Source organism: Carassius carassius, chromosome 16 (genome assembly GCF_963082965.1).
Source record: "Carassius carassius chromosome 16, fCarCar2.1, whole genome shotgun sequence".
Taxonomy (NCBI): domain Eukaryota; kingdom Metazoa; phylum Chordata; class Actinopteri; order Cypriniformes; family Cyprinidae; genus Carassius; species Carassius carassius.
Window position 1 is genome coordinate 14,819,323 of NC_081770.1, and position 22,691 is coordinate 14,842,013.

The window sequence follows — 22,691 nt, forward strand, 5'->3', positions numbered from 1 at the left end:
TAATTTGTAATATTTTGTTCAGAATCTTTTACTGCAGCTGAGTGTTTGTTAGTCTTTCTGTCTTTAGTTTTATCTTCAGTAAGTGAAATGTATGCTCAGTTGAGTTGAAATCAGGAGACTGGCTTTGCCATTGCAGAATAATCCACTTTTCTTACCTTACTCCTGGGTTTCTTTAGCTGTATGTTTTGGGTCATTGTCCATTTGTACTATGAAGCACTGCCCTATCGACTTGGCTGAATTTGACTGAACCAGTGCAGAGAATATATCTCTATACACTTCAGAATTCTTCCGGCTGTTTCTGTCCTCTGTCATGTCATCAGTAAACACAATTCTGGTACAGGTTGATCTTAATTTCAGCCGTCCAAAGAATACTTTCCCAAAAGTTTTTTCTTTTCTTTTTTTGATGTTGTAACAGTGACACATCTACCTCCTGGAGAGTATCCTTCTCTTGGCTGGATGTTGTGAAAGGGTTTTTCTTTACCACAGAGAGGATTCTCCGATCATCCTTCATTGTTGTCCTCTATGGACGTCCAGGCCTTTTTATGTTGCTGAGATCACCAGTGCTTTGTTTTTTCTCAGAATGTACTAAACTGTTTTGGATTTGGCCACTTCTAATGTTCCTGCTATCTCTCTGATAGATTTGTTGTTTTTGATGCCTAACAATAGTCTGTTTCACTAGCATGGATAGCTTCTTTGACTGCATGGTGTGGGTTCACAGCAACAGCTTCTAAATGTAAATGCCACACTTAGAATCAACTCCAGACCTTTTACCTTATTTATGTAGAAAAAATGAAGGAATAGCCCACATCTGTCCTTGAGATGGCTTTTGAGTCAACTGTCTAATTACTTATGTTTCCTTAAAAAGGGGGGAGGTACATATTAAAGAGCTGTGATTCATTACATGGGTCCTATTAGGCTCTTTTACAAAGTCTTAATTTTGTTTTAGTGGTGTACTAGAACAGGCTCTTATACTAGGTTGCTCGAAAAACACATAATTTTTCACATATTTTACATTATTACAACACCTCTCCCCCCAGTCTGGCATGAACAGCTCAAATAGTTCCTGTATCAAATGAAGGCCCGCCTTCTGAAATACCAAATGCGCTGTGATTGGTTAGCTGGGTCAGTGTGTGTTGTGATTGGCAGCACTCGGCCATATAAACCCGGATGACTGTAACCAGTCTAAGTTCAACTGCCTTGGGAAAGCTAGTGTGTCTCCGACATAGTGAGAACACTCAATTTTGTATTTATTATATATAACATTTTATAACTTTAACTTGAATTGGTTTTGGTCAGTGGCTAAAATTATAAAAATTGTGCCTGTCCAAATATATATAAACCTAATTGTATGTGCGTGTTGGATGTAGAATTTGTGTTCTTGACAGGACGACAATGAAATATTATTTAAACTGATATTACATAAATAGAAATTACTTTTACAAACAAAAACTGTTTTTGTATTCACAGCCTGAATATATAGCTCTCTCCAGATTTTGTTTTGGTGTTTTTACATACTGGATTTTCCATTATGCTTATTTTTTTGGGAGTGAGGTGGGTCATGTTTCTGATTTAGGATTTCGTTCCATTTTGTGGATGAAACTAAATAGTTGGACATTAAATAAAGAAAAAAAAAAAACAGGATAAATAAAACCAATTTACATTTACTCACATTTATTAAAAAAAAAATTCTAAGTGCTTGATCAGTCTGAATTCCCATGGTGAATAATCTCATGAAGTTAAAAGCACTCTGTAAACAGGTTCTCGGTGGTCTTTCATTTGAATATCTGTACAAATAAGTACAAATAAATGCACAGATTAGTAATTTCTAAAATTGAAATAACACTTTAAAATTTAGAAGCATTTAGATAAAAAGATAATGAAAGACTAATAATATATATATATACTCCATTCATTAAAAGCCATCTGAAAATCATTTTGTTGCCACAGAACAACAAATTTACTTAAAATAACACTGAACAGCACAAAACTTTATAACAGACGTTTCACATTTCATGATGCATGGCCGATTGTACACAGCAGCGGATAAATATTCTGAAAAGCAGCAAAAAAAAAAGCTAAGTTTAAAGCCTGAGACAAAAAAAATATATATATATATTACACTCGTGTGGATTCTACAATACAGCTTCCCAGGATGCATTGTGTCAAAGCTGTAAAAAACGTTCATTAAAAGAAATGTTCATCATACTGTGTAGGTGAATATTGCAAATTCTCCATTTTCTTTCCCAACTTCAGCCTGTTAGCTCAACTGGCAGCTCTCGGCTACACAGCGTCTCCCACTGGCGAGCCAAGAGCGATATTAGCCGCTCTCTGCAGTCTGCTCCTGGTACGAAAATACACCAATGCACTTCCCCCTCAGCTCCTCCAAGCCCCTGCGTCCTGTCGCCCTTCCTGTCGCTGTCCGCAAAATGATCCATGGTAAGGTGGCACAAAAGATCTGGGCCGGGGACATCGTCGAACACCAGCGTGAGGGCTTGTGGGTAAGTCTGGTAGCCCATTAGCACACGGTCCAGGTCGCGTATTCGTTGGGCATCCGTGAGGCGGTACTTGTCTCTTTGTGGAGGCTCTTTTGCAAACTCAGGTAGAGGATAGCTGATGTGGTCTTCATCCAGGAGGAAAACGTCCGTGCTGGTAAGTATAAGAGTCTTGGGTTGTAGGACAGTCTGGCTTTGGGCCGACTGGCCTGGAACAACATGGACCTGGAATACCAGTACGTACAAAAGGATGTTGAAGGAATGAGACCGTGCCTGAGGGGTCTTCCTCTCTGCTACAATGAAGGTGAGGTCTCCGATCTCTTCCTCGCTTGGATATACGAACTTCACTTTGCTGGAATGGACCAGTTCATAGTTCTCCATTTTACCTGATTTATGAGGACATGCAAATATTTCAACATCAAAAATAGTTTGCTAAACATCCAGACAAAATGTTCAGATAAGCACGAGTGACATATTGAATATTCACAGTGTAAGTAGTCAAACCTGTGCTTTTGTTTCCAAACTGCGAGTAGAAATCCAGCTCAGAAGGTTCTGGAGAGGGAACTTTCTCCAGCGAGGACAAAACCATCATCAGCTGCTGCAGGAACCGATGTGTGCCGTAACCGTCACGGGTCAGACAGGAAATGATCTGATCAGCCGAGGGCCCTTTGGAGAGAAAGGTTATTCTTATAAAGGTTATATAAACTATTCAACTTCAAGTGTTTTCGATCTCAGGTTCATTGAAGCATAAATTAATTCAGAGTAGAAGTTAAAACTGGAAACTGTTTTGGCAAAAATGCGATCTTCACACAATTTCTCCAGAGAGAAGCAGCAATATGAAATTCTATTTAGTTTCTTAGAGTTGAATTTATGAAGCTTTTGCACAAAACAAACCAGCCAAACTCTAACTCTGACTTATACACAGTGGTGGCCAAAATTATTAGAACGCTTGTATTTTTAAGGTAAAAATGGGTTTATAAATGGCGCACTACAACTTTTGTATGAGTTTACATTTCTAAACATTCATTTTGCCATTAATTAAAAAAATCCAGTTAGATTTTTTAACAACATCCAGTGGTCCACACAGAGATCTGATTATCATCCAGTCTGTCTGGAGGGACATGAAGAAACAGAACATACAGACGCTTCAAGAAGCCTACCTGTAAATCTACCTAAAAAAACTGCAAAAGCTGCCTTAAAACGCAAAGGATGCTCACACATGCTGATTTAATTTAGTTAATAAAAGGTAATTGATAAAGAAAATCTATTTATGACATTATTTTGACAGCATCCTCATTTTACAGCATTTTTCCACAAGTGCCTAAAACTTTTCACAGTACTGTAGTTTTGCAGGACGGTTTCTTGAAGCATCTTTGAGACATTGCCACAGTTCTTCTGGATTGAGTCTGTCTCAGTTTGTTCGGTTTCTTCATGTTTCTTCAATAATGTTGGCCACCACTGTATATATTATGTATTTGCCGTCCTTCTGTTTAAAGGATTAGTTCACTCCCAGAATAAAAATATCTAGAAAATTGAACTAATCTTTTAAGATGATGATTACAATTGGTGTCAGCTTAATAAATATGTCATCCAATCACGTATATCTTTGACTCGTTTGGGATGGAAAATGTGACAAGAAGAGATCTTGGTCAAAACAAACTCACCCACGACTCTGAAGTACTGATCGAACAAGCCCACATTGACGCTCTGCAGGTCATTTAATTTTAGGGTGAAGCAGAAGGAGAAGAGGAAATCGGTGTCCTTGTGCTCGGATGGGTGCCAGGTCCACATCACTGCAAGATCAATCAATTTAATGAATCGATTTTAATGGTCTATCTAGACTGTTGACTAGAACAGCATAAAGAATAGCATATAGGACACCTGTCCAAGATGGCGCCGAGCATGGCAGCTCCGAGTAAACTCTGCAGTTTTTTGTATGTTTTACTTGTTATTTTGTTGTTCTATGTGTTGGATGTTGTTAGTATAACTGTCTACATTACACACACCTAAGTAACGCAACGCTAACCGGACCACAGTTCAAGGGAAGGCTGCCGGAAAAGGGGGAAGAGAGCCAGCGTCCTTGTCAGTCTCAAGGCAGGGCAAGGCAACTTTAGTTATATAGCGCATATCATACACAATGCTAATTCAAAGTGCTTTACATAAAAAAAATAATTATAAAATAATCAGGAATTTATAAACTTGAAAATGATTTAAAAAATTGATTTAAAATGAATTTAAGACAGTACAATCATTTCCGGTTGCATAAAATACAATTCATAAAATACAGTGCAATAAGTCCGGACCTTGCACAGTGCTCAATCAATACATGCACAGCTAAACAGATGAGTTTTGAGTCTAGATTTAAAAGGTGGCTAATGTTTTAGCACATCTGATCTCTTCTGAAAGATGATTCCAACTGCGGGCGACACAATAACTGAAAGCAGATTGCACTTGTTTTGTGTGAACCCTTGGTATTTCTTACTTACTCGATCCTAATGATCCGAGTGGTCTGTTAGGTTTTTATACAGTGAGCATATCTGCAATGTATTTCTGTCCTACTGTAGATCATTGAGTTATTTATAAATGAGTAAAAGTACTTCTAAATTAATCCTAAATGTAACTGGAAGCCTGTGTAAGGACCTGAGGACTGGAGTGATATGCTCAGATTTTCTGTTTCTAGTCAAGACTCTTGCAGCAGCGTTCTGGATACTCAGACATCGTTCTGCTACTCAGATATCATCCCCTCCGACCTCCTCTCCCAACCATTTTGCTGGCTAACGTTCAGTCACTGGACCACAAACTCTGCAGACACACATCTCATACCAACGAGAAACAAGGGACTGCTGCATTAGTTGCCTCACAGAAGCATGGATGTCTGCCGTGGTTCCAGACTCAGTCATCGACCTTACAGGGTTCTCCGTGTACTGCTCAGACAGAATGAAAGAGCTCACAGGGAACATCAGAGGTGGGTTTGTTTCTTTATTAACAATTCGTGGTGTGATGAGAGGAACCTACACTTTATTACATCGTTCTGCTCCCCTGATCTGGAATTTCATATGCTTCTGTGTCGACCATTCTGGCTACCAAGGGAATTTAAAGTGATCAAAAGTGATCATTTTTTTGTTACGAAGGACTTTAACAAAGCCAACTACAGAACAATATCTCAAAAATATTTCACCATCAACAGGTATGGTGATCGTGCACTGGACCACTGCTACTCTCCTTTCTGGGACGCCTACAAATCCCTACCCTGCACACCTTTTGGCAAATTGGATTAGTCTTCCATTCTGCTCCTGCCTGCTGATAGGCAGAAACTGAAACGGGAAGCACCCGCCCTCAGGACAATTCAATGCTGGTCGGACCAATCAGACACTACACTACAGGACTGTTTCGATCACATGGACTGGGACATGTTCCGGGCAGCGTCTGATGACGACATAGAGGTGTACTCAGAAACTGTAACGTGTTTCATCAGGAAGTGTGTAGAAGATGTAGTGCCGACAAAAACAACCAGCATCTACCTCAACCAAAAACTGTGGATTAATAGCAGCGTTTGAGCAGCCTTGTCAGTGTGGACAACTGCTTTTAAATCTGGAAACACTGACAATCGCAAACAAGCCAGTTACAATCTCAGGAAATCCATCAAAGCCGCAAAAAGACAATATAAAAACTAAGTTGAAGGACAATTCAACACCAACGATGCAAGAAGCATGTGGCAGGGCATCAATAACATAACAGATTTTAAAGGATATAAACCAGCTACTGTGAACATTGCCGTCTCTATCGAATGAGCTTAAATCACTTTTATGCTCGTTTCGAGGCTCATAACACCGCCCACACAGAGAGCGCTCCCGCGTCTCTGTCGCGGATGTAACCCGATCCTTCCAACAGTTGAATATCTGCAAGGCTGTGGGTCCTGATGGCATCCCAGGCTGTGTGCCCCGAGCATGCGCATTCCACCTTGCCGGACATTTTTACAGACATTTTTATCCTTTCCCCTTTCTCCGTCCATGGCCCCCTCGTGCTTCAAAAATTCCATCATTGTGTCCATACCAAAGAAAAATGAAATCACATGCTTGAATGACTGGAAGCCTGTTGCTCTGACACCCATCTTTAGCAAGTGTTTTGAGAGACTCAGAGACTACATCTGCTCTGTGCTGTCTGCCTCACTGGATCCACTACAATTTGCATATTGTTGCAACCATTCCACAGACGATGTTATTGCTTTCACCCTACAAAAACTCTGGGACTAAACAGATCTCTGTGCAGCTGGACCCTGGACTTCCTGACAGACAGACGTCCACCTGACTTCTGACTGTCAGGAAGTCCAGGATCCAGCTGAATGGGCAACACTTCATCCTCACTGATCTTCAACACTGGTGCTCCTCAGGGCTTTGTCCTCAGCCCACTCCTGTACTCGCTGTACACACATTACTGTACAGCCACAAACAGCCCCAACGTCATCGTCAAATTCACTGACAACACAATAGTGATAGGCCTGATCACCAACAACGATGAGACGGTCTACAGAGAGGAGGTGAGAACCCTGAATAAATGGTGTCAGGAGAACCACCTCTCACTCAACATCGACAAGACCAAGGAGCTGATGGTGGATTTCAGGAGACGGAGCAGAGAACACACACCCATCACCATCGACAAGACACCTGTGGAGGGGGTAAACAACTTTAAGTTCCTCTGAGTTCACATCAATGAGGATCTCACATGGTCTACACACACACTGATGCAGTGCTGAAGAAGGCACACACCAACGCCTCTTCTTCCTCAGAACATTGTACACCTGCACTGTAGAGTATCATGACTGGATGCATCACTGCTTGGTTTGGAAACAGCACCGCTGGCAACTGCAAAGCTCTGCAAAGGGTCATGCGAACTGCCAGCCACATTGTTGGTGGTGAGCTTCCCTCCCTCCAGGACATCTACACCGGGAGGTGTATAAGGAAAGCCCAGAGGATCATCAGTGACTCCAGCCACCCATCCCACGGTCTGCTCTCTCTGCTGCCCTCAGGAAGACGTCTTTGCAGCATCCAATCTCCCACAAGCCGACTGAGGGATAACTTTTTCCCCCAGGCTAAAAGACTAATAAACAGTCAGAACTAATACATCCTACAGCATACTCCCACAATACAGTATGCCACACACTGCACTTTAACTCCAACACCGTTTAATACTGGACTATATGTACAAACTGCACTAAATACAATAATCTATCTGCTACCACATGACATTTTTGTACCCATTTCATGTATAATCTGTTGCACCTTCTCATATTTTATATGTATATATATTTTTACATGTTGTAGAATGTGTACATAATGTATATAATGTGTATTGCTAACTGAAAGTATGTACATACTGTGTATAATGTGTCTTGTTAACTGTAAATCTCTAATAGTACACTGTGTGAGTATATGTATACTGCACATTTTCACCTGCCAAGGCACATATACTGTGATGATGTGCCAATAAGTGATTTGATTTTGTACATAAATATAAATAAATATGAACAACAAAACTGAATATGAAGATCAGATTACAATAAAAAGGTCACTACAAATGTAAAGTAAATATTTTGCTCACTTGATTGGTTGGTGAGTGAGGATGCCGTATCGTCCAGGATGAAGTAGATGGCTTTGTTGGACAGCAGGACACAGGCACTCGTCTCCAAATCAGGAGATCTGTAGAAAAGCACCGACGTCCACAGGATGTGTTTAAGCTCTTCATTCTCCATCTGCATGCAAACAGTGAGATAAGCACCTGAAGTGTTCGCTCTCTTCATTGCATAATACTGCAGATTATTTAACAGTATTTGCTTGGTTAAGGATTACAATTGCTCAAATGTACTGTCAAAAATTTTTTTCCATGCATTCTGTGCTGTGAACATGATATGATAACTTGAACCATGCAATTTATTGTTTTGAATACAGGACATGTCCAGGAAAACAGCCACATACTCTATAAAACCTAAAATTAAAGGTTAGTTGACCCAAAAATGAAAATTAGCCCATAAATTATTCACCCTCAAGTCATCCTAGGTGTATATGACTTTCTTCTTTCAGATTTGTAAAAATTGTATTTGATCTTTCAAGCAGTTTCATGGCACTCAGTGGGTGTTGCATGCATCAGTCCAAAAGAAGTTAAAGAGGGCATAACACAAACAGTTTCACCCAATCTCATGTTAATCTTGGGTACCTATAGAGTAGCACTGCATCCTTCATATCTCCAAAAAGTATTTAGTTTTATCATATTTATAAAAGAAAAGATACAGCTTTACGATTCTCTCTGGAAACAACATTTGATGCCATTTCACTCACTGTCTGTAGTTCTAAATCATGAACAGGATCTTTTATAGCTGGGACCGCTCCATCTATCAGTATCAAATGATATGCAAATCCAGTGTCGAACTGGACCTCGTTTATAAAACGTACATCAACAAATCGACTTGTGAAACTCTTTTGCTGCCCCGGAAAAACAAACTGTATCCACTGTTTACATAACGCTGGGTTTTTTAGGAAGACCCCGGAAGTAAGATTTTGGAACAGAAATACTCCGTCCATGCTTAGCATGAGAATCCATCTCTTTAACAGTTTAAACAACTCTGAATGCATGAAACAGCATTGTATCCCTCTTTTAATAAAATGCACCCATCCATTAAAATTTTTTTTTTTTTTTTTACTCACACGGCTCCGGGAGGAGAACTAAGTCCTCCAATAGCAGATCTATGCATTTTTGTAAGAAAAATATCCATATTTAAAAATGTAATAATTACACTAATGTAGCTTGCGCCAACAGTTGTACATGGAAGCAGCTCGGGGCTTATGATGTATGAGGTCAGCGTTGTGCATGCGCTTGTGGGTTTCGTAAAAATCAACGTTTGTTAACAGGAGCAAAGGAAGCAAAGTTTTCTACCTTTATCAAAGGAATACCAGTCTCCTCTTGGCTTATATTGAAATCCTCCAACATTCTTCTTTACAAATCCTCGTTTTGTACTTTTTATTAGTGACCGTTGTTTTGTTTTGTTTTGTTCCCTCACCTGTGCATCCGTGTTCGTGACTTATGAGTGGATCATGCGCAAAGCCGACCTCCATAAGTCATCTGCCCGGAACTGCTTCCGTTTACAACAGTGAGTGCAAGCTACATTAAAGTGATTATTACATTTTGAATATGGATATTTTTCTTACAAAAATGCATCTATTCACTACAGAGGGCCTTTGTTCATCCCGCAAAGGAGTTTGAGACACTTTTTTTATGGATGGGTGCTTTTTATTTAACTTCTTTTGGACCGATGCGTGCAACACCCACTGAATGCCATGAAACAGCTTGAAAGATCAAAGACGATTTTTAATATAACTCCGACTGAATTCGTCTGAAAGAAGAAAGTCATATACACCTAGGAAGACTTGAGGGTGAGTAATTTATGGGTTAGTTTTAATTTTTGGGTGAGCTACACTAAGTGTAGGGCATTAAGGATTCTAGTGAGGGTTACTGATCCTGTTACAAAGTTTAATGTTAGGCGTGTTTGTTTACAGTTTAAATCCAGTCTAGGATATCCTATAAAAACAAGACACTGGTTGAATAGGAATGAGTGGAAAGAGGTTCAGATAGTAGTCTTGAAAACAAGGCAGCTGGCTAAATGTAACACAAAGTAAATAAACAACTGCACAGGAGCCAAGAGCATACACAGGAAAAGAGGGGTTGACCGGAAGGACAAATCAAGGAATATACAGTGCAACTACAACAACAGAACCACAGGAAAAACCCAAGATATTTCCTCAGTAGGGAACATTGTACAGCACAACTATCCAGGAAATTTCCTCGTAGGATCTGAATCTGCAAAATGCACAAATGACTTGCCTCTGCAATATTGTCATGGAAGAAGTGAACGAGCTGGTCTCCCTTGAGAGACGAGATGAGGAGTAATGAGGAGGAGAGTGAGAGGTGTGAGGGACACTGGTTGTCCTCCATCAGCTGCTGAATGAGGGATTTGGCTGGATACAGCAGAGACAGGGTCAGGTGGGGCCTTGACACCTCCAGAGGGACGCTGTGGGAAAAAAAGAAGTGCAATATGTATTTGGTAGTACCCAGTAAAGATGGTTGATCTGTAAACTAAGGATTAGGGATACGTTTTGACGATTGGCAAAGACCCGCCCCCATTTTGTGTCTCTTTAATGTGATATGCCAGAGTGCTAGTGACTTATTTTAAGCAGAACATGATCATCCCTTGCTCTTTACTTGTTATAGCACAAAAAAAAACGAATGAACTTATTTCACTGGAATATTCCACGGGAAGACATCAATACACACCATTTTTCAAGTTCAAGTCCACCAATGTTAATCTAATCTCCTGTCTAGTTTGTTTGACAAACAACATGGAATATTCTGTGTTATGATTGGTAAGATCACTTGCTAGTCAAACTCCCAGTGAAGGGTGAATTGAAAGACTGGTTAGGGATATAGCAAAATCTTAATTTTAATATAATTAGGGCTGCTCCGATCACGATCGGCCGATCATTATGCGCATCTCGTCAGTAAAGCCGGTTCTCTAATCAGCGGTAAATTCCCTCAGGTGCGTGATTTCACATAGAGCAGCTGTTACTACACAGAGCCATTGTTAACTGAGAAGATGCACAAATAAACGCTGAAAATGAACGTGGATTTGCGCAGCTTCTCAGTTAAAAACGGCTCTGTGTAGTAACAGCTGCTCTATGTGAAATCACGCACCTGAGGGAATTTACCGCTGATTAGAGAACCGGCTTTACTGACGAGATGCGCATAATGATCGGCCGATCGTGATCGGAGCAGCCCTAAATATAATGAAATCACTTTTTGCAGGGAAGTCGTGGCTTAGTGGTTAGAGAGTTTGACTCCTAACCCTAAGGTTGTGGGTTTGAGTCTCGGGCCGGCAATACCACGACTGAGGTGTCCTTGAGCAAGGCACCCAACCCCCAACTGCTCTCCATGCGCCACAGCATAAATGGCTGCCCTCTGCTCCGGGTGTGTGTTCACAGTGTGTGTGCGTGTATTCACTGCTGTGTGTGTGCACTCTGGATGGGTTAAGTGCAGAGCACAAATTCTTAGTATAGATCACCATACTTGGCTGTACGTCACGTCACTTTTTGAGTTGGGATTTCTTGTCTAGTCCAATGGACTTCTGGTTAAGATTTATTTGACAATTCTAATGCTAACAGCTATAGCTACAATTTAAACAATATGATGGTGCCAATTCCCAACCTCAACTGGCAGACACCGAAGTTATTGCCAGTAAAAAGCTAATGTAGCCAAATATAGACCAGTATATTCTTTCTGAAAGTCTCTTTTTCTACTGGAGCTAAAATGGCATCTTTAAATATCTTTGAAAATACTGGTAATGAATTAACCCCATTACCTGCTGGTAGGTATTCTTTCCGTGGTTGTTGCAGGAGCGGGACAACTGTGCACTTTCAAGTGTCCTTTCTTGGTGTGCTGGAGAGCGATGGTCTTAATTTCCCTCAGATAGGAGCGAAGCTGTGTGAAGTCTCTCAGGAATGTGAACTTGTCTTGTGGAAGGGCAAAAACAACCCTCAAGCGCTCGTGACCTGCCATTAGTTCTATAACATGCTCATCGTAGAAACGGCGAGAGTTTGAGACAGCCCTACACGAACAGCACTGCTTTGGTTCAAGAAGCATAAAGGAGAGTGGGATACGGGTTACTTTGAAGCAACTCCGCATCGCACTTGCTTCCGAAGGGTCCCGGGACGCCACAGTGACAAAGTCTACCATGAGAATGCAGAGGTGTCGAGAGGTCAGGAAAAGAATCATGGGATTGGAGGTTTGGTTCTGACTGCTTTCAAACAGGCCGATTTGGGATAATACATCCAAGGTTACAGAGTTCTTTGGGAACTGTGCGTTATTTGCTACGTTCTTGTCAGAGGTAGATGATTCTAGATCAAGGAAATGGACCAAGTGTCCACCTTTAATGCTGTCCTCACTTTCCTCAAAGTCCCAAGAGTTCAGAAACTGTCGGATAAACACTTGAGCGTTAGAGGAGTTCAAAACTTGCTCATTAGTTAGGTCCACATGTGAAACAATGCAAGAGTGCATCTCCTTCAGACTTTGGGCGTTTGAGAAAAAGAACCATCGTGTATTGCTTGACTTGATCTTCAAGGAGAAACAAACGTCTGGAATATCAAACTGAAAGGTCTCAATGTTGGTGTACGGCACAACCAAGTCTGTCTCAAGGTTCTCCATTAATTCTTCCAAAGTACTCACTGGTTCTTCTGACCTTATGTGGAAAACCACCAGTGAGCTGTCCATTGCCACCAAACAAGATGGCCGCTGACTCAAACCTTCTCCAACACTGATGCAAAGAGACCAAATCACCATTTTTACATTATCAATAGCAGGTTCCTTCTTCTCATCATCTGGTATTTTTTCCTGAATGGTAGACGAAGAGGAACAACCCATGACCTCGTTGGTATCATCTATTGTCATCTCAAAGTACCCATCTCCAGTTTGAGGACTGCCTCGGTCTGTGTCCTCAAGAGACACAGTCTTGCAAGGTATCGGAGTTGATTCTTCTCTATTAGCCTGGTTGATGTGAGCAGAAAGCTGATTGGTAAACTCCTGGTTGGTGGTAGTGTAGGACAGTAAGGATGGAGGTACAAAGAGATTCAAAAGATTTGCTGTCCAAGGTTTCCATTCCTCTTCACAGCAACAGGGGCTAAAGAGGAAGGAAGCGTTTTCGGTTAAGCTTTGGAATATTGAACATAAAACCATAAATGCTCATCCTTTTAGCATTTCAACACCAGTAACAAGCTGTACTTACTCTTCATGAACTGGAAATTGCATCAATGGGCAAATATTTTAGTAAAAATTTTATTACTACCTTTGTCAATCATAAGTTATATGGCCAAAAATGTACTCTACTTAAGGACATAAACGTAGAAAAAAACTGCTTGGTCAACTTATTGCAACGATATTTGTGAACCTGGACCACAAAACCAGTCTTAAGTGTCAGTTCTTCAATTGAGATTTATACAAAACTATTTGAAAATCTGGAATCTGAGGGTGCAAAAAAATCTAAATAGTAAGAAGATCGCCTTTGAAGTTGTCCAAATGAATTCTTAGCAATGCATATTACTAATCATAAATTAAGTTTTTATATATTTACGGTAGGAAATTTACAAAATATCTTCATAGAACATGATCTTTATTTAATATCCTAATGTTTTTTGGCATAAAAGAGAAATTGGTAATTTTGACCCAATAAAATGTTTTTTGGCTATTGCTAAAAATATACCCTTAGTGACTTAAGACCGGTTTTGTGGTCCAGGGTCACATTTATGGGATACAAGTATGCTTCTGTATAGCAGAAGAAAAAAAATTATATATATATACTAACCTGAGAACTAACCTGCTTTCAAAGGTGACCTCCAAAGACAAACTGGAATCAATTTGAGTTTTCACCTGCAAAAAAAGGACCAGTGTTGTGTTCTTGTTGGTTGCTGAAACCATTTGATCAATTAATTAAATGTGCTATAATACAAACCAACCTGTGGAATGAAATCACAGGCTGAGTTGTAAACATCATAGCATCTCTGGGTAAATGTAGAATCCACAGGAGTTAATATCTCTTTGGTAATAAAAGCTTTTTCTTTACAAGTAGTTATTTCTGAATGGGAGATAGATGGAAAGCAAAAAATCATTCTTTAGTCAATAAAGTTTAGTTCACACAGCACATTTTGATGCGGTGATGATGAAAATGGATGGTGGTGATCTGATTTGTTTGCTCAGGCAATATATGCTGTATCAATGTTGGGTGATATAGTAACAATTCAAATTCAAAAAGCAGAATACCTTGAAGAAAAATAGATCTGATTTTAATTAGATTTCAAACCATATATGGATGCATATTGAATTAAGGTTTTTGCTGTTAAAAATAGTCAAACACTACATACCCCCACATATGTGCACATGTATATTAATTACATTCTTAAACATTATACAATCCCATATAGAGTGTTTTATATGCAAATGAAAAGGAATGTATAGATTATGAACGGATGTATAGATTATTACGATTACAATAGAGTATAATAATATTCCATTAATATTTGAGAAACTTCATTCACAATCACATTTTGAGTAGTGCGTAACGCTGAATATTTAGATGTTGTTTGCTAAAACAGAAAGTCTATGAAACTACCCGAGGCCGTTGCTTAGTAACTAACACTCAGGAGACAAATGCGGATCAAATGCTTTATAAATCAGGCCCAGTCGCTATTAGAACAACACATGCAAATTAACCACCACAAAATTCAACTCTTAAGCTAGTTTAACACTGCAAAGGAAAGAAATTGATGCCCATTATACTCATTCAAAGCAAAGATATGTGAAAAATCATTGAGGAATGCTGATGAAACGTGATTTATTTCATCTGCAGTGCAGAAACAGATGCACCAAATCTCTGAAACGCAATTACAAGCGGCAGAGCTGCAATAAGTCAGTATGCAGGAGTAACTGAACAGAAATGTAAATGAAATGAGATTTAGCAATCGCTGGTGCAAAGAAAACCTTTTTATAAGGAATAAAAATTCAATAGCTTCAGATTGTCATAAGAAAAGAATTCAATACTGTCTGATTATTCATTTAAAATCATAAAAAAAAATCAAATCAAATGATGGCAACAGAGCATGCTAATTATCTAAATACGTCATGCCTTTTTTTCATATTAAAGGTAAAGTGTGTATTTATTTTTGATAATACTTTCTCCTCTCCCATTTTTATATGCAGATGAAACAAGTTTAGCCTAGACTATTTTTTTATCCAACCAGTGACAGATGGGAGCGTTTGAAACCACACACTTTACTTTTAATTCTCCATTTGTGTTCCCCACCTCGTCCCAGTAGCGCGATACATACATGATTACCTTGACTGGAGCAGCTGGAACGAGACAGAGAGGGCGAGGAAGACGAGGATGGCACGACGAGAGAGGATGAAGACGACTGTAGCCCGCCCGCCGCCTGTCCCGGGACGTCACTCACCTGACAACAATAACATCAGGCTCCTCTTTAGCCAAAAACACAGTGGGTATGCTTTCTTGATTCTAAAATGTAATTTAAAGAATATAATTTAAATATTTTAATTGTTCAAAATTATTTAAATCAACAATAAATAATACTCAAGATTCTATTGATGTAGTGAGTATTTCTCTGCCAAAAGTAATTATGATAATTCAGAGTCATGAGTGCACTGCAATGTTTAAGATATACTATAATATAAAAATAGCATATGCACATTTTAAGTTAATGCGTAATCACATTTATTTAACACAGCATGACTGCAGACATGTGATGTGTGGATGATATCCAGTCACTATCAGATTCTGGCCAGGAGAAGGCGCCACAACTCGTGTCTTTCAGTCCACTGGAAAATATGTGTTATGTAATAGATGCTGACACACCAATGCATCAATGTGAGCATATAAAGCCAGACAATGAATCATCTCTTTGGTGATTTCTCATGTCTGGATATCAAGGTTTAGGCCGATTCACACCTAAAAAAAACTGTCACAATTAATAAAAAAAAAGCAATCAGCACACTCCTTTAAAACGCTATAAATGTATCACAAATGTAATTACTTTACTCAGAAATCCATTAACCTGCCAGACTGAATTAGGACCTCTTACATAACTTTTTATTCAGCAGAGCTTTTACCTAAATTTGTTTCCATTGTCAACTTGACTTTACGTAATTTTTATTTCCTTAATTTGTTTTCTTTAATTCCTTCTAAGCAAAAGCAAAACGAAGAAAATATGTTACCAACAAAAATGACTAATAATAAATCTTCATAGTAATAATGAATAATAATGTTGTTATGATACTGCAACGATTATAATAATATTAGAACTAAATTATCCTTTATCCATTTAATTTACATCTAAAAAAAATCAATAAAAGCAAACATAAAATCTTCAAAATACCTTTTTCTCATTGTTTGCCATTCGGTCTTTGGCCTCTTTTGCTTTCTGAATGGCTTTTAGCACCTCCACTGTGTCGAGCTCTTTTTCTGTGGTGGTTGTGCCGTCCAAACACACCTGTATGACAAACATGAGTTATAAGTAAACCGTGAACAGACCGAACCCTCGATGAAAAGCTCTAGACCAATACCTCGGAGGCCCGGTCGCAGAACTGAGCCAGAACTTTAGTCCTGTAATCTGGGATGATGCACATGGGGTTATCAGCCAGAGACAGTTTCTCCAGACAGGGAAGAGTGCCAATGTTTTTAATTTCATCCAGCTACAAAAAAAAAAAAAACCCAGAAGACAAAATTATGCTGGTGCCAGGAAACCAACGTCTGAGGAAACACTGTAGTAAACTACCTGTGCTAATCGGTTGCTGCTTAAATCCAAGTTAACCAAGGAGTAAAGTTTACTGAGGCCGGAAAGGGTCTCCAGCTGATTCCCAGACAGATTCAAAGTCTTGATATTCCCCAGTTTAGTGTGAACACCCTCCAGCACCGTGAGCTTGTTGAAGGACAGATCCAGATGAACCAGGTTGTACAAATGCTGCAGTGAAAATAATAAGAAATACTGAAAACTCACTGGATTCTAAACGTCAAACCTGCTCTGCACCTTAAAAATAATATTAGGAAATTATCTAGAGACAACACACCTGGAGGTTTTCCACTAGAGACAACTCATTATAGCTGAGATCAAGGAATTCGACTTCAGGAATCAGTTTCTGTGTCAAAAAGAACAGGAAAAGCTCAAATTTGTGCGATCAACAAGGAAAGCTGAATGAAAACTGGTATGTATTTCATATAATGCTCACCACCGACTCATCAATGCAGCGTATGAAGTTTCGGCTCATGTCTAAAGTAGTGAGCATCTTCCACAAGGGAATGATCGCCGTCACAGGACTCTCAGTATCAACCCCTTCAGGTTCCCATTCCGCAAATTCAGATGCTTCGGGGACCAAGATTTCCTTTTGAAGATGAAGCGTACATTGTCATTAGAATAACTTTCAGCACCAATCAAATCAATTTAAGAATTTGTACTTGCAAAAACTAAACATCACAACCTTTTAACAGACCATTTTTAGTTCTTAATACTCTTTCCTGCATTTTTTGGACCATTTTCTAGCGTACCTTCATACTGCTGGCTGAGAGATGGATGCTGAGCGTGGCCAGGGTGGGCTTGAGGGAAGGCAGACCATTGATCTGTCCAGCATCACAATCACTGATCTGAGAATCAACATCAAGTGTTAGACACTTCGCCGTCCACGGGCCCTCACAAAACACAAACCGTGAGTCTCTTCACCTCGATCTGAAGCAGCGATTTAAAGATGGACAGGTCGAACGGGAGGCTCTGCTCCTCTATGTTACTCGTCCCCACCGCTGCTTTCATTCCAGGGATCTGAAAGCGAAGATTTAACGTCAAAAGCAGATAAAACATAAGAGTTCTGACAGTTTTTTTCTACTTCCACTACTATATTTTCAATAGAGACTCTAAAAAATGAAATAGCAACAGTGAACCAGTTTATATATGCACTGCTAAGTGACAAACTCAAACCTTGAGGTACTTGAGGTGGCAGGTGAAGTCCAGGATGTGTCCCAGGTCAGCTTTGGCATCTCCGTTGGCGCAGGTTGGTTTTGCGAGTTTTAGTTGCTGCGTGACGGCGTACAACTGGAGCGGCCTGAGGAGAAACACCTCGCCTGCAGCCAACAACTGCTCACCTAGAGGAAGAGACAAAACTACTACATTAGAGAGATCTTGATGGCAGGCAAAACTTTTGTAGAAACATACATATACGCAGAAATCACTGAATGAGGATGTACTGAACTGATTAAAAGTGAAAGTAAAGAAACTATTTTTTTTTTTTTGCACTTTCTGTTTATTAAAGAATCCGGTTAATAATAAATGCAATGATGCATTTTAAGCCATTTTCAGTATTGGAAATACCGTATTTTCCGGACTATAAGTCACAGTTTTTTAATAGTTTGGCTGGTCCTGCGACTTATAGTCAGGTGCAACTTTTTTATTAAAATTAATTTGACATTAACCAAGAGAAATGAACCAAGAGAAAACATTACCGTGTACAGCCACGAGAGGGCGCTCTGTGTTTTCAGTGTTAGACTACAGGAGTGCCCTCTCGCGGCTGTACACGGTAATGTTTTCTCTTGGTTCTTGGTTCTAAATAAATGCGACTTATAGTCCAGTGCGACTTATATATGTTTTTTTCCCCTCATCATGACGTATTTTTTGATGGATGTGACTTATACTCATGTGCGACTTATAGTCCGAAAAAAACGAAAATAAGAAATGTTTCTTGAGCAGCGAATCAGCATATTAGAATGATTTCTGAAGATCATGTGACACTGGAGACTTGGAGTAATGGTGCTGAAAATTCAACTTTGCATAAAAGGAGTGAATTACATTTTATTTTTTTTTTTACATTTTCAATAGAAACCAGTTATTTTACATTTTTATAATATTTGACATTTTTACTAGTTTTACAGAATTTTTAATCAAATCTATGCAGTCTTTGTTAGATTTAAAAAAAAAAAAAAATCATACCAACCTCAAACTTAGTGTATTGTAGTGTAAAGCTGCTCATACTATGTATTATGTAAATAAAAACGCTAATTAAAAATGACATGTCAATATTTCAACATGGGGACTGCAGAAGAAAATGCATCTACGATTGTTTTATAATTTATTTGCATTTTTTTTTTATAACATATCACTGCGAGTCCAAAATTAAATTTTTTTAAAGGTATCATCAGAGTGCAGTTATGAACCTTTTCTAAATTAAAATATTTCATGCCTGATTTCACTTATGCATGCTAAAGTCTCATTCAGAGCATTATTACAATAGCATAGATTTATAATACTGCCCATTTCATTGTTTTTCAGCCAATGCATGAAATGGTTCAAGCACATAACAATTCTAGGAATGAATAACAACAGACCCTTGTGAAAGAGCTCTTCGGCCAGGGCAGCAGCAATTCCATTGATTTCCTGAAAATAATGAAGTTCAAGTCAAAGATGGAAACTCTCGCAACAAATCTTATTCAACCATTACATTTGCTCATTTTAAACATCCACAAATTATAACCAGTGGCCTTGTTCGTTAACTAAACTGCAAAAACTGCTCCAGCTGAAACAGCAACGTCACTGGAATGAGTTTAATGATCTGCATGTGCTTCGTCAACTCATTTCCTGAAAGATTGTATCAGGGGAATGCAGAAAGACTCTGATTTCCTCGAGACATCCTGTCTAAAGGAGCTTTTCGCCCACAAAATGAAAACTCTCACGCCATCCAAGATGTAGACAAGTTTATTTTCACATCAGAACAGATTTAGAGAAATGGATCCTCTGCAGTGAATGGGTGCCGTCAGAATAGGAGTCCAAACAGCTGATAAAAACATCACAATAATCCACACAACATATTTTGTTTAGAACTGTTTTGGCTTGTAAATAGTTGTTAATGATGGGTTGGTTTCTTACATTCACCCCACTTTTCTCTTCACAAGATGAACACAAGATGTTGACTGTAGAGGTGTGGATTACTTGTGTATTATTGGGATGTTTTTATCAGCTGTTTGGACACTCATTCTGATGGCACCCATTCACTGCAGATGGTCCACTGGTGAGCCACTGATGTAATGCTACATTTCCCCAAATCTTGACATTTTCCGCAAATCTTTCGTTTTGGTTGAACTTCCCGTGGTGCTTCTTCAACTCATTTCCTGAAAGATCTCGCCAGAAATGCAGAAATAACTCTGATTGCCTCATGATATCCTGTTTTTCGGTCTACGTATTTTGAGTAAATGAGTTCTAATGGATATTGATGTGCACAAATTCAACACGAAAGCCAATTTAGGACAAATGCATACACATAAAGCACTTCAGCTCTCCAAAACAACTCACTCCGGTCACGTGCCTATTCAACACAAAAGCCTTTCAGAGATCAATATCAATACTTGACTGTCATCGCTTCCAGCCAGATAACAGGCCCTGCTGTTCCTAGAACCATTTATACGGCTGAGATCAGAACATGCAGTGCAACACAATTCATCTTCACGTGATGAAAGCAACAGAGTAAGAGTTGCATGTGATTGCTTTAGATGGACTACACACAAACTCTGGTTAACTTTTAACCATCATGTGACAGATATAAAGCAGAGGAATCTTCAGTTTAAAGTCTTCAGCTTCTTATTAAACACAAAGCGCATAAAAACTTACATATAAGTGAAAGAGTAAGAAGGTAGACAGGACTTTGGGGGTGGATGCAGGGAATCTGCTCAGGAGCATTTGGAGGTAAACCTCCAGCTCCTTCTGTCGCTTCTCCACGAGGCTTTTCGAATTTTTGCCGATGATCTTCTTGGGCGGCAACAGATGTTTATCGATCTTCTTCTCCGCAGTGAGCTGGAGTCAACAACATTTAATCAGTTTGATCAGTCACTCGCTTCCGAACTACCAACAAAATGTTAATATCTGTGGTCTGATCTGTTGCTTTAGGGGACATAACTCACTTTCTCATGCAAATCGTGAAAGTCGCTGTATCGGTGCTTCACAGTCCAACGGTGATCTCCAACAGTCACCTCTATGATGTAAACCTGAAAAATAGATGAGTTTAAAAACCAAAAATCTTTACATTTGTTTTTCATAGTCAATATGATTTTATTCACTGGTATTGCTCATAAATGGGCAATCTCTGCAAACCAACAAGCACCTCTCCACTTTGTCATGCAATTCATAACAATATAACTCACATTGTGCATTATGCAAATAAGCATGCAAATAATTAAAGTGGTCTGACACTGTATTAACCACTATTATTATTATTATTATTATTAATTACTAACAATTAAACACGGGATTAATGTAAAGATTGATACATGATTCCCATGATATATATTTTATGTATTATAAACAAACATTCGCTCTTATGCAACACAGATGCTTAATTAAAACGTCTACTTTATCTTAAAGGTTACACAAGTAACCTTTTGATCAACTAAATATATTTTAACCACCAAAACTAACAATATTAATTATTTTCATGTATTTATTCAAAAACTGGTATCATCATTAGCGTGAATATGCACTAAACGCGCGAGCCAAATGAATCACATGAAACTGACCGTGTAACTCTCCACCGGCTCGGTTCCGATGATACGGACGCGTTTCTCCGCGCACGGCTCCGGTAGATGCGGCGCGTCCATCTTCACTTCATTTCAGAGTTTGAACGCGTCTCCTTGAAAAATGCAGACCTAGCTGTCATGTAGCTCCTCCATCTTTGTTGTGGTTTAACGGGAGCGAAGCGCCGCCTTCTCGTATCACTCACGCACCGCGGCGCTCACACTCAGAGAGAGCTTTATCGCCCCTCACCGCGTGCGGGTGTTACTACTCAATCTATTAGATTCAAATTGGCAGGACTGTAAAAAAAAAAAATACAATATTGCCAGAGCTTGGAATATAAGTGCAGAAATATAATAATAGCAATGAAAAGATCTAGACAATAGAAGATAACATTATAACAATTCAAATTTATAGAAACAAAGTAGAACGTGAACATTTCATACCAGAGTGTTTAAGATGTAAACACACACAGGCTGAGGTTCACTGCGGTAAACTGTAGGGAAACACACTGAGGACAGACATAATACAGAACTTCCGTTATACACATCAACATTCAGTGAGATTACCCAATTTACCTTTAAAGTACCCACTTTGATATTTCATATAATGGTCTATCATTCATATTACATTTCAAAAATTGAAACTTTCAGATATTCTGACATTCTGAACGTTATTTATTTATTTATTTTTGATGGTTAGAGCTTACAGCTCATAAAAGTAAAAAATCCATTATCTCAGAAGAATTAGAATATTTCTTGAGATCAATCCAAAAAAAAAGTATTTGCAAAATAGGAAACGTTCTTTAAAGTATGTTAATTTATGCACTCAATACTTGGTCGGGGCTCCTTTACAGTAAAAACTCCAAGATCAGTGAGGAGTGGCATGGAAGCGTTCAGACTGTGGCATTATTGAGCCTTCAGCTCGGATTGACTGTTTCTCATCTTTCTCTTGAAAATATTCCAAAGATTCCATTTGGGTTCAGGTCAGGCATGTTGGCTGGCCAATCAACCACAGTAATATCATGGTTTAGCAAACCACTTGGAAGTGGTGTTGG

General features: G+C 39.1%; 1 protein-coding gene across 3 annotated transcripts; it reads right to left on the reverse strand.

Moving 5' to 3' along the window:
• Window positions 1-1,654: 1,654 nt before the first annotated feature.
• Window positions 1,655-21,913, reverse strand: nisch (nischarin). 3 transcript variants are annotated; one of them, XM_059569219.1, is made up of 21 exons: window positions 21,640-21,897; window positions 21,028-21,111; window positions 20,738-20,920; window positions 19,462-19,510; window positions 18,062-18,225; window positions 17,810-17,905; window positions 17,638-17,733; window positions 17,322-17,474; window positions 17,163-17,231; window positions 16,871-17,056; window positions 16,659-16,787; window positions 16,472-16,585; window positions 15,418-15,532; window positions 14,042-14,160; window positions 13,903-13,955; window positions 11,896-13,209; window positions 10,365-10,551; window positions 8,091-8,241; window positions 4,157-4,285; window positions 2,997-3,158; window positions 1,655-2,878 (listed from the first exon to the last, which is right to left on the reverse strand). In XM_059569219.1, exons 1-21 carry the CDS (start codon window positions 21,718-21,720, stop codon window positions 2,250-2,252), a joined length of 4,263 nt encoding a protein of 1,420 aa, XP_059425202.1. In that variant the 5' UTR covers window positions 21,721-21,897; the 3' UTR covers window positions 1,655-2,249. The 3 variants fall into 3 exon arrangements, 2 of the variants coding, with proteins under 2 accessions (XP_059425202.1, XP_059425203.1); XR_009437893.1 differs by lacking the exons at window positions 1,655-2,878; window positions 2,997-3,158; window positions 4,157-4,285; ... (1 more) ...; window positions 10,365-10,551; window positions 11,896-13,209 and having other exon boundaries at window positions 13,925-13,955; window positions 15,410-15,532; window positions 21,640-21,911; XM_059569220.1 differs by lacking the exons at window positions 1,655-2,878; window positions 2,997-3,158; window positions 4,157-4,285; ... (4 more) ...; window positions 14,042-14,160; window positions 15,418-15,532 and adding an exon at window positions 15,732-16,054 and having other exon boundaries at window positions 21,640-21,913.
• Between the last annotated feature and the right edge of the window lie 778 nt (window positions 21,914-22,691).